The sequence below is a fragment of the Leopardus geoffroyi genome, chromosome C1 (assembly GCF_018350155.1).
Source record: "Leopardus geoffroyi isolate Oge1 chromosome C1, O.geoffroyi_Oge1_pat1.0, whole genome shotgun sequence".
Lineage (NCBI taxonomy): Eukaryota > Metazoa > Chordata > Mammalia > Carnivora > Felidae > Leopardus > Leopardus geoffroyi.
The window spans coordinates 21819054-21832246 of record NC_059328.1 but is presented as its reverse complement, the minus strand read 5'-3'; the positions used below and the strand labels follow the sequence as shown (position 1 = coordinate 21832246).

General features: G+C 36.9%; 1 protein-coding gene across 37 annotated transcripts in view; it reads right to left on the bottom strand.

Moving 5' to 3' along the window:
- EPB41 (erythrocyte membrane protein band 4.1) overlaps positions 1 to 13193 on the bottom strand; it is a 201998-nt gene that overhangs the window by 110128 nt on the left and 78677 nt on the right. For 22 of the 37 annotated variants that reach the window (XM_045476360.1, XM_045476368.1, XM_045476358.1 and 19 more), the window contains one exon: positions 4908 to 5385. In XM_045476360.1, coding sequence (XP_045332316.1) covers positions 4908 to 5385 — 478 coding nt within the window. The remainder of the gene's footprint in view (positions 1 to 4907; positions 5386 to 13193) is intronic. The other 15 variants (XM_045476383.1, XM_045476385.1, XM_045476377.1 and 12 more) reach the window with 1 other exon arrangement.

Below are 13193 nucleotides of genomic sequence, written 5' to 3'. Positions count from 1 at the left end.
ACTGCCACGTGGCATTCGGGGCTCAGTTCTTCGGGTACAAACCCAACTGAGCCATGCTGGTACGAATAAAGTTGCTTCCTGGAAAGAAAAACCTCGGTGTCACAACTCTCTGTGTGAGAATCCTGCTACAGGAATACATCAAAATAAAAACCTTCTTCACAGCAAAGGAAACAACCAACAAAACTAAAAGATAACCTACTGAATGGGAGAAGATATTTGCAAATGATATATCCGATAAAAGGTTAGTATCCAAGATGTATTTTAAAACTTACATAATACAAAAAACCACATATAATCTAATTTAAAAATGAGCAGAAGACATGAACAGACATTTCTCCAAAGAATACATACAGATGGCCAACAGACACATGAAAAGATGCTCAACATCACTCATCATCAGGGAAATGCAAATCAAAACCACAATGAAATTTCACCCCACACCTATCAGAATGGCTAAAAACACAGGCGCCTGGCTGGCTCAGTCAGTGGAGCATGTGACTCTTAATCTTGGAGTCATGAGCTCCAGCCCCACATTGGTGTAGAGATTACTTACAAATAAAATCTTTAAAATCAAAAACACAAGAAGCAAGTGTTGACGAGGATGCGGAGAAAAAGGAACCCTCGTGCAGTGTTGGTAGAAAAGCAAACTGGTGCAGCCACTGTGGAAAACAGTATGGAGACTCCTCAAAAAGTTAAAAATAGAACTACACTACAATCCAGTAATTGCACTACTGGGTATTTACCCAAAGAACACAAAGACACTAATTTGAAAAGATACATGTACCCCTATGTTTACTGCAGCATTATTTAAAACAGCCAAATTATGAAAGCAGCCCAAGTATCCATCAATAGATGAATAGATAATATTATTCAGCCATAAAAAAGAATGAAACCCTGCTATTTGCAACAACATGGATAGATCTAGGGAATACAATGCTAAACAAAATAAGCCAGTCAGAGCAAAACAAATACCATATGATTTCACTCATACATAGAATTTAAGAAACAAAATAAACAAAGAGGAAAAAAAGAGAGAGACAAACCTAAAAACCAGACTCTTAACTATAGAGAACAAAGAGATGGTTGAGGGAGGAAAGGGGAAAATAATAGGTAAAGGGGATTAAGGGCACACTTATCTTGATGAGCACGAAGTAATATACAGAATTTCTAAATCACTATATTGTACACCTGGAACTAATACAGCACTACATGTTAACTACACTGGAATTAAAATAAAATTTTAAAAAAGAAATTAAGTTTATGATATGAAAAAAATAAAAATGAAAATAACCTAACTGCAAGAAAAAAAAATTAGATGAAGGAGATCAAGAACACTTATCATAATGAGCACTGAGTAATGTACAGAATTGTCAATTCACTATATTGTACATCTAAAACTGATATAACACTGTACTTAACTATACTGGGATTAAAATTAAAAAAAGAAAGAAAGAAAGAAAGAAAGAACAAAAGAAAGAAAAGAAGAGAAAAGAAAAGAAAAGAAAAGAAAAGAAAAGAAAAGAAAAGAAAAGAAAAAAAAGAAAGAAAAACTGTAGCCCGAGAAGCTAAAATAACTTGCTTAGGATCATTCAGTTAATAAGTGACCAGTCTGGCTCCAGATTTTATGATCTTAAACCTATGTCATATCGTAGTTTTCATTTACCAATGATATCCAGCTTAATGCCTGGCACATATAGTAGGTTTTCAATAAATATTTGGGGGGTTTGTAGTACTTTTTTTTAAAGTTTATTTTTATTCATTTTGAGAGAAAAATAGAGAGCAAATATGGGAGGGGCAGAGAGAGAGGAAGACAGAATCCCAAGCAGGGTCAGCTCTGTCAGCACAGAGCCTGATGCAGGACTCAAACTCACGAACCATGAGATCATGACCTGAGCTGAAATCAAGAGTTGGATGCTGAACAGACTGAGCTGCTGAGGCACCCCTAAATAAAAATTTGTTTAATGAATACATAAACATTAAAAACTTACATATGGCTTCCAAAAAACCCAAGGTATCCTAGACGAAGACTAGGTTTTTAAAAAACCTGGATAGAAAAGGACCACTCAAATGAAACTCTACCACATATATAGAAATATGGTTAAGCAAATAAACTTTTGCCCACAAGGTTCTGATCTAGAAGGTTTTGATTATAAATACTAGCTTCTAAAAAGCCCAAAATAGTTTTCTCCTTTAATCAATATCTCCTTGAAATTTATTAACAGTACTAATATATTTTCTTTTTCTTTATATATAAACACCTGCATACAATTTATCACAATTCTGATTTAATAAAGTTTCAATGAATGAGACTTTAGTTAAATCTAAAATTAACTTTGTCTGTCATCTGTTTTAACTTCAGTACAAATGCTATGATCTTTAGATAAAATAGACTAGCCTTCATTCAAATGCTAACTAAAACAAAATATGGATTTTTTTCCCCACATAAAAAGCAGAGGAGAAAAAAGCAGTTAAAAACCTCTTCAAAGTATAAGGCTTCCTGGAAGATAATGTAATTTAACTCCTTTGGTATTTCTAAAAGTAAATTAAATTAATAATATTAAGATATGTAGGGTTTCTTTGCCTTTTCTGTTCATATTTATTAACTGAGTAATAATAATAAACATTTAATGGGTGCCAGACAATGTCTTAAGAGCCTTCTGTGTTTATCTCGTTTAATCCTCATCATAGCCAGAGGTGGTGAATGTTATCCCCATTGCACAGAGGAGGAAACTGATTAAGCAAATGTGCCACTCAGCTATGATTTCTTAGACTGATTCTATAGCCTGCATTCTTAACTTACACTACATAGTAAATCTTCTTTTCAACCTTGTTGCACTAACAGCAAGTACGTAATTACAACTTTATCCTAAATTTTACTCTTAGCACTTTTAATATACAAGTAATATTTTTAGAAATACATATATATTTTTTTAATGTTTATTTTATTTTTGAGAGAGAGAGAGAGACAGAGCACGAGCAGGGGAGGGGCAGAGAGAGAAGGAGACACAGAATCCAAAGCAGGCTCCAGGCTCTGAGCTGTCAGCACAGACCCTGACGCGGGGCTCGAACTCACAGACTGCGAGATCATGACCTGAGCCGAAGTCGGACGCTCAACCGACTGAGCCACCCAGGCGCCCCTAGAAATACACATATTTTTTAAAAATCTAATAAAATTGTTTATCCCAAACCTGAGTCCTATAATAAAAACATATAGGATTTATACTTTTAACAATGCAAATAGTGCTCACATACTTCAGAAATAAAAGTAGTGGTTTTTTTGATGTTTATTCATTTTTGAGAGACAGAGTGCAAGATGGGGAGGGGCAGAGAGAGAGGGAGACACAGAATCCAAAGCATGCTCCAGGCTCTGAGCCGTCAGCACAGAGCCCGACGAGGGGCTCAAACCCACGAACCGTGAGATCATAACCTGAGCTGAAGTCGGCCGCCCAACCGACCGAACCACCCAGGTGCCCCTAAAATAGCTTTTAATTTGTAGTTAGTAAGGCTAAAAGCAAATGGGATTCCTACACAATAGTTTGCATTATGGTACTAATACTTTCTAATATTTTTGGATACCAGACAAAAAAATAAACACATAAACAAATTCACAACTCATGTTTAGTACATTCTATATATGTACTTGTTAAATTTTAATGTGCATCGAATCACCTAGCAATCTTGTTAAAATACAGATTCTGATTCAGCAAGTCTGGAATGGAGTCTGAGATTGTGCATTTCTTTTTTTTTTTTTTTTAATTTTTTTTTCCACGTTTTTATTTATTTTTGGGACAGAGAGAGACAGAGCATGAACGGGGGAGGGGCAGAGAGAGAGGGAGACACAGAATCGGAAACAGGCTCCAGGCTCTGAGCCATCAGCCCAGAGCCTGACGCGGGGCTCGAACTCACGGACCGCGAGGTCGTGACCTGGCTGAAGTCGGACGCTTAACCGACTGCGCCACCCAGGCGCCCCTGAGATTGTGCATTTCTAACAAGCTCCCAGATGTTGCCAATGCCGCTGGCCCAATAGCCACTCTTGGAGTAGAAACGCGTAACTGTGACACAATTAAGTTCCCAAACTACTGTATATTACAAAGGTGATATAAACAGCTAGCCTTCCTTATCTATAACTTACACACTGGTAACATAATCTAGTTGGAGAAAACAATAAAAATAAGGCAGGCATGGCTCAAACCTAGCACATACCTCTGGATGGCTTGAATCTATTACATTGCTTTTTTGAGGGAGGATTCTCATAGAAGGACCATATTTGTAAATAAACTGTCCCATTCCTAATAATTCCAACAAAATGAACTCTAAACCACCTCATTTTTTCCCCCCTCTCATTAAAAAATCTTGGACTTGTTCTATTATTACAGCCAAATGATATATAGGCTAAATAAACTCATCTAATAAATACTTTTCTTTCATTTTGTTTTGACTTATAAAATGTAAATATAAAAGTACAGAGTATATCTTTTAAAAAGACAAGTTTTCAGGGGCGCCTGGGTGGCTCAGTCAGTTAAGCATCCGACTTCGGCCCAGGTCATGATCTCATGGTTCGTGAGTTCGGGGCCCCGTGTCAGGCTCTGTGCTGACAGCTCAGAGCCTGGAGCCTGCTTCAGATTCTGTGTCTCCCTCTCTCTCTGTCCCTCCCTAGCTCATGCTCGCTCTCTCTCTCTCGCTCTGTCAAAAATAAATAAACTTCAAAAAAAAATTTAAAAAGACAAGTTTCCATTGACTATAACAATTTCCTTACAACAGAAATTCCAAAGTTTCATGTTAAACTCATTACTATCAATGCCTAGGTCAACTGGTCAGTAAGAAATAAAACCAAATGTTTTTAAGTGAAAAACAAAGTATATGAATGATCTTCATTACACACCTCTCACACATTTGCACATCCTTACCTGTGTTTCTGCACTGCTTAATGAATGAAGATCCAAGGATGGGTCTGTTTTGAGTTCAGGTTCAGGAGCTGCAATTGGGGCCTTTAAAATGATCTCTTCATCAAGGCCGGTTCCAAATTCTATCTCTTTCTGACCTCCTTCACATTTCTCTTTAGCTGACTCTACTTCTTTGCCTTCTTCCTCAGACACCTGAGACTTAGGCCTTTTGAGAAACGAGGAGAACAGCCGTGATAAGCCCCTGTTTTCTGATGTCCGTTCCTTGTTCTTGGTTAAGTCTTCATGTGTAGGAGTATCTCCATTAGATGTTTTCAGCTTCTGTTCACACTGATTATCTCCTTCAGCTGCCTCTTGAGAAGGCCCCTCCAGCTGAGTTTCTTGTTGGCCGGAATTTGTGGCTCCCTCACCTTCTTCCTTCTGTTGTTGGTGCTGTGAATTTTCAGCCTCAGCCACTAAACTCTTCTCTGTTGTCATAATGTTGCTATTAAAAAGACAGAAAAGGGGAACTCTTATAATCAAAACAGATTACTGTAGGCAAAACCCTAAATCATGTCAAGTGTGCCAAAATTAATATATTTAGATATTTAATCACCCACAGACAGTACTCCAGTCCATTAAGCATGAGACTTTGCATTAAAGTATAAAAAAAATACCTTACCTATACATCCTGAATAAATTATTAATGCTGTGACTTGCTAAATATGTGCACATGGAGAAATTACCTTGCCCCTGAGGCCACCTCAGAGAAATGCATATTTTTAATTCAATGCTCAGAACTGTATATAGCAAATACCATTTTATCCTTCCTAAAAAAGGATCTTATTTGTATACTATGCTTATTTGTATACCATCAATCTAATAAAAGTGCAAAGTTTACAGGAATTATCCTTTCCAAAATTCTCTACACCCCAATAAACGGTGAGATTAAAAAGTCCCCAACTCTTTATTGTTCTTTTTCTATGTATTTCTTAGAATGCATCGACTTCTCTAATAAGAACAGCAAATGCTGAATTCTGATCAATTATTAGACTTGACAACAGCAACGACAAGTATATGATTAAAATAATCACCAAAAAAATCCTTAAATTTTCATGTTACATTACTAAATTACAGCCTCTTACAAAAGTATCCTGCTGTAAGTTCTTTAAGATATTTTTTTCTTCTGAAAAATATGATTCTGAATCCTTAGTGTATAAGAGTAGACAGTGAAGCTATTACAATAGAGAAAAATAGAAAATAACAGAAAAATAAAGGAGCAAAATAGAGGAGACAGATTTAGAAAGCAAATGCTGAGAGCAAAGGAAAGAAGAAGGCAGGCTATAGACCTCACATATTTGAAACTTGTTGGTTTCTAGCCTCTTAATCTCAAAAATCCCAGTATTATTAGTCAGATCTCATAATAATAGCCAAAAAACATCGTCACATCTACTTTACTAAAGAATAACCAACATACAAGGGAACTTTTGTGACACCAGGAAATAAAGTTGACTATTGATGATCTTACATGTTGATTCACTACTAAGAAGTACTCAGGGGCGCCTGGGTGGCTCAGTCGGTTGAGCGACTGACTTCGGCTCAGGTCATGATCTCACGGTTTGTGAGTTCGAGCCCCGCATCAGGCTCTGTGCTGACAGCTCAGAGCCTGGAGACTGCTTCTGATGCTGTGTCTCCCTCTCTCTCTGCCCCTCCCCAACTCATGCTCTCTCTGTCTCAGAAATAAATAAACATTAAAAAAAATTTTTTTTAAGTACTCCATTTAAAAAGTGGCATTTACCATGTCGTCACATCTGCTTCACACTGTTTAAATGAAGTAATTTTATTTGAATGTTCACAATCCAAATTAATAAACTATATTTAGCTCATTCCCTCCTCAGGCCCTTTGCACTTGCAGTTCTTTCTACCTATGATGTATTTCTCCTGGCAATTATTTTAAGCATTAAAAATATTTTAAATGAGGGGCGCCTGGGTGGCTCAGTCGGTTGAGCGTCCGACTTTGGCTCAGGTCACGATCTCGCGGTCCGTGAGTTCGAGCCCCGCGTCGGCTCTGTGCTGACGGCTCAGAGCCTGGAGCCTGTTTCAGATTCTGTGTCTCCCTCTCTCTCTGACCCTTCCCCGTTCATGCTCTGTCTCTCTCTGTCTCAAAAATAAATAAACGTTGGGGCGCCTGGGTGGCGCAGTCGGTTAAGCGTCCGACTTCAGCCAGGTCACGATCTCGCGGTCCGTGAGTTCGAGCCCCGCGTCGGGCTCTGGGCTGATGGCTCAGAGCCTGGAGCCTGTTTCCGATTCTGTGTCTCCCTCTCTCTCTGCCCCTCCCCCGTTCATGCTCTGTCTCTCTCTGTCCCAAAAATAAATAAACGTTGAAAAAAAAAAATTTAAAAAAAAAAAAAAATAAATAAATAAACGTTAAAAAAAAATTAAAAAAAAATATTTTAAATGATAAAAAATTTACCAAAGCACATTTTCTACTCTCATTTACTAAGTCATAAAAGTTTACTCTGTGCTACTAAAATATGCAATTCAGTCTTATAAACTACTTAAAACATTTACTGACCAATATACATTCTTCATTTGTTACCTTTGAGTGAGGTACACTTGTACTTAATTTTTTTTTTTTTTAACGTTTATTTATTTTTGGGACAGAGAGAGACAGAGCATGAACGGGGGAGGGGCAGAGAGAGAGGGAGACACAGAATCGGAAGCAGGCTCCAGGCTCTGAGCGTCAGTCCAGAGCCCGACGCAGGGCTCGAACTCGCGGACGGCGAGATCGTGACCTGAGCCGAAGTCGGACACTCAACCGACTGAGCCACCCAGGCGCCCCGGTACACTTGTACTTAAATAAAATAAATAAAATTGTCTTCAATTTCTCCTATTAGGAGTAGGCAATTGATTTTTCCAAAATTCTTTTTTTTTAATCTCTAAGTAATCAAACGACCAAAAAGAAAACCTGGACATCAAACTACTATTTATTCTAAAAGACTAATGATTTGATTTGAGAGCACCAGTTTATTTCATACTTCCTTTGCAAAAATAGAGGATGGGATGAGAACTTAGCATTATTTCCCATGAGTTTCATATATGACTTTATCATTCACCCTACTAAAAGGGTACCCAAACCACTGCTACATTAAAATTTCCCCATACAACAGACTGTATAGCAAGGTCTCTCATAAAGGTCTATTTTAAAAAATTACAAATCTTTTGTGAAAGTTTTAGCAGATGTGAAAATCACTTAAGCCCCACTTCTAACAGTATTTTACCTACATCTTACTGTAAATAAAGAGTATGTATTTATTCCCATGTTTTATAATTTTTTTCATATAGTTTTAAAAATAGAAAATATTTTCTAAGGATATTTTTGTAATTGCTTTCACATGAAAGGTAGTCTTTAAGAAAGTAACTGAATGAGTAAAAGTACTCAATTGTTTAAAAAAAAACACACACAGATGGTAACAATCCATATGCTATATATGTACTTGTTAAATTTTAATGTGCACTGAATCACCTAGAAATCTTGTTAAAATACAGATTCTGATTCAGCAAGTCTGGAATGGAGCCTGAGATTCTGCATTTCTAACAAGCTCCCAGATGTTGCCAATGCTGCTTGGCCCAATGGCCACTCTTTGAGTAGCAAGGCATTAAAAAAAAAAAAGACTATTACTTTTGGAACATACTCAAAATGCCTAAGAAATAAAGATGGCAAAAAGCTACATTTAGAAAGTAGAACAGTGAAAAATACTTGACACAATAAATGCTCAACAAATGCTCGCTGAAATAATGAATGAAGCAAAGAATGTAACATATTGTTAAATGTAGAAGCTGAATGATTAACGTTTTTCAGAATTCTTTTTGTTACTTAATCAAAAGTTAATTGAAAATTTTATCCATAGAGCTATGGTAATTCCAAATTGTCCAAGTAGTCATACTCGGCAAGTCATACTTGCCCAAAATCAGTGCTCTTGGTATCTCCACTGGTATGATCTCTTTGATACATTTAGGAATGAATGATCAAGACATATGTATAAAGTGATTCAACAACTTTATACATTATGCTGTGTTCACCACAAGTGTAGCTACCATCTGTCCCAATACATCGCTATTACGGTATCATTGACTATATCCCTTATGCTGTATCTTTTAATCCCGTGCCTTACTTTATTCCATAACTGGAAGCCTGTATCTCCTACTCCCCTTCACCCATTTTACCCAACCCTCTACCCTCCTCCCCCGGCAACCATTAGTTTGTTCTCTGTATTTAGAGATCTGATTCTGTCTTTGTTTATTCATTTGTTGCTGTTTTTGTTATTGTTTTAGATTCCACTTATGAGTGAAATAATATATTTGCCTTTCTCAGTCTTATTTCACATAGCATAATACCCTCCAAGTCCATCCATATTGTCTCAAATGGCATGATCTCATCTTTTTTATGGCTGTGTAATATTCCATCACACACACACACATATTAACCACATCTTCTTTATCCATTTCTCTATTGATAGACACTTAAGTTGCTTCCATATCATGGCTATTATATATAATGCTGCATTAAACATAGGGGTGCATGTATCTTTTCAAATTAGTGTTTTTATTTCCTTTGGATAAACAATCACGGAATTATTATTATATAAATTCTGTGTCAACTGTACTCACATTTAAAAAAAATTAGCCACCAAGACACTATCAACTCACCTTGTTTTAATTACCTTCATGGCACTTATTGTCTAAAATTACCTTGCTTAACTTGTACCCCAATGTTTATAGCAGCACTCTCAACAATAGCCAAATTATGGAAAGAGCCTAAATGTCCATCAACTGATGAATGGATAAAGAAATTGTGGTTTATATACACAATGGAATACTACGTGGCAATGAGAAAAAATGAAATATGGCCTTTTGTAGCAACGTGGATGGAACTGGAGAGTGTGATGCTAAGTGAAATAAGCCATACAGAGAAAGACAGATACCATATGGTTTCACTCTTATGTGGATCCTGAGAAACTTAACAGAAACCCATGGGGGAGGGGAAGGAAAAAAAAAAAAAGAGGTTAGAGTGGGAGAGAGCCAAAGCATAAGAGACGGTTAAAAACTGAGAACAAACTGAGGGTTGATGGGGGGTGGGAGGAAGGGGTGGGTGGGTGATGGGTATTGAGGAGGGCACCTTTTGGGATGAGCACTAGGTGTTGTATGGAAACCAATTTGACAATAAATTTCATATATTAAAAATAAATAAATAAATAAATAAATAAATAAATAAATAAATAAATATAAAAATAAAATTACCTTGCTTATTTGCTTTCCTTTTTTCCTTTTTTTTTTTTTTTGAATTGTCTGCCCTCCCCAACAGAATGTACAACACATATGAGGACAGTGTCTCTGTCTTATTTAGCAGAAACTCACAAGTATGTCAAAATGTCTGATAAATAGAAAGTGCTCAATAAATACCTTTAAATAAAAAAAGATATATGAATAAAGAATTAGAGAATAACATCTATCAGTGCAAAACAGATACATCTGCCATGTAATTGGACATATTGTAAAAAGCAATGTAAGTAAAGAACAGGTAAGAGCCCAATATAAGGAAAAGGCATACAAGCAGAAGGGCAAAAGAATTCTATTGGACATACTAAAACCAACTTCAGGTAATATCATACATTAAATGCAGGAAAACAACCAGGAAATCAGATAATGTAGTTAGTATTCAGCAGAGATGTTATAATTCAGCGCATGCAAGGAAAAATAAAAATAAATTAAGGATAGTTTTCATGCATGTTCTTTCCAGCCATGCATACATGAGTAGCAACACTATTAGTAAGAGCCACAAAACCATAGGGGATTGGGAGTAGGAAGAGAATATTAAATGAAAACAATAAACCAGGGAAGAATCTCGTTAGCTGAGGCTGATCAGGATTAAACAAAAACGAAATAGCAGAAAGAAAACATCCTATGGACCATTTACTAAAAGCTCAAATAAGCTCATCCTTACAAATCTGTTATACATGCAGCCAAGTTCTTCAGGTTACAAATGATAAGATGGGTAACCAGAGGAAAAGATACAAAGAAATCAAGCAGCAAAGACAGGATAAATGCTCTACAAACAGGCCCTTCCTGTTTGCAGTAAATGATACTCCTTTCATGCTTGATACAAGACCCAAAAGGAGGTATCTATTTACTTAATGTCAGAAAGAGGTCTTTCGGGGCACCTGGGTGGCGCAGTCGGTTAAGCGTCCGACTTCAGCCAGGTCACGATCTCGCGGTCCGTGAGTTCGAGCCCCGCGTCGGGCTCTGGGCGATGGCTCAGAGCCTGGAGCCTGTTTCCAATTCTGTGTCTCCCTCTCTCTCTGCCCCTCCCCCGTTCATGCTCTCTCTCTGTCCCAAAAATAAATAAACGTTGAAAAAAAAAAAAAAAAAAAGAGGTCTTTCGATTAAAAAAAAAAAAAACAAAAAACCAGCAATGAAGACAAAGCAGTGAGTTCCCATTCCATCTCAAACTTAATCCTCCAAACCCTTGGAATTATACCCCATCTGGTATAAAACAAGATACACTTGTTTTAACAGGGTGCATCTGTTGACTTCGGGCAAATCAGATTTTTAAATAACTGATACTGAGCAGATTTGCAAGGGCTGGACAATATCTTTCACCTTTTCTGTATCTCTTTCTAACATTAGTATAGTCCATACTCCATTAATGTTTCCTAGGTGGAAAACTTAGTAAAAACACTACAGTTTGGCACCACTCAGAAAATTCCTTATGATCACCATTTATGGATGAAGTATAATGATTTAGGTATTGGTAACACTCTTCAAATTAGCTCTGTGTACTAATCTATCAAGCTTTTCTGAGTGCTAATCATGTGTAAGGTTTGGGCTTAGCAACTGAAAGGGACCCAAAAAGAACTGAAAGGGACCCAAAAAGAGACAAGACATACAGGTATCCCCCACTTTTTGAAAGTTTGAGTGATGCCACTTTGCTTTCAAGAAAAACATACATTAGCACAGATCTTCCTCCACTTATGATCCAGTTATGTCCTGATAAAACCACAGTAAATTGAAAATATTATAAGTTGTGAGTACATTTAATACACCTAACTCACAGAACATCAGAGCTTAGCCTCGCCTACCTTAAACATAATTTACATTAGTCTACAGTTAGGCAACATCATCTAACAAAGTCTACTGAATTATAAAGTGTTGGGTAATGCATGTAATTTATTGAATACTGTACTGACAGTGAAAAACTGGTTGCGGTATGGTTGTAAGTGTATTGGTTGTTTACCCTCATAATTGCGTGGCTGTGAGCTCTGGCTCACTGCTGCTCTCACCACTGCTGCCGCCCGGCATCACAAGAGAGTATGATATTGCATATCACTATCCCAGGAAAATATCAAAATTCAAAACTCAAAGCATAGTTTCTCGTGAATGTGTAATAGCTTTTGTACTAATGTAAAATCAGAAAATTGCAAGCTAAGCCATCATAAATTGGGAACCATCTATGCCTGTTTTTACTAACTGAAAGAAATCTGAAGAGGATTTGAACTTTTCCAAAAAAAGAAAAAGAAAAGAGCATTCAGCATTTGTTCTGCAGCAAGCCATTATAGAGACAGAGTATACCCTGAGCAGCGACAGGGTAGCACCACCAAGCTCCTTCCCGGAACTACACTCAGCATCTCAGCATCAAGCCACCATAGCTTTGAACGGTGTCTATGAGTATCTTTGCTTTATCTAGACTTACTTTGTGCATCTATTAGCAAGATGTGTCCAAAGGTATCAGAAAAGCTTTAAGAGAGGTTATTTTTTTGGATCCGGGAACGCCCTCAAATTTTTCCATATAATTGAATGGGTAATTGCTTCTTTGCATTTGGCTTTCCATTTTGGCTTACAAAAGGTTTCATAGGAATACTCTACTTTCAGAAAGCAGGGGCATCCAGTATATATAAATAACTAAAACACCAGGTAGTACCTGGTACTTAATCAGACAAAGCCTCGAGAGTGGAACCAATTAAGCATTAGAGAAGTATAAAGTAAGAACTTTCAATTAGAGTGATCACAAAAGGCCGTATGGAAAAGGTGGTTTTTAAGTTACAGTTTGAAGAGTGAAAGATGTTAATAGAAATTTGAAGTGCAAAGGGCAAATGGAAATGCAGACAAGAGAACAGACATTACTAAGAATATTGTAGCTATTCAGGAACTAGTAAGTAGTCCATACTTGTTAGAAAAGGGCTACAAAAGGGAAGTAGAAGGAAGTAAGGTTAGAATAGAGTTACCACTGAAAATTAATTCTAACTAAAATAATAA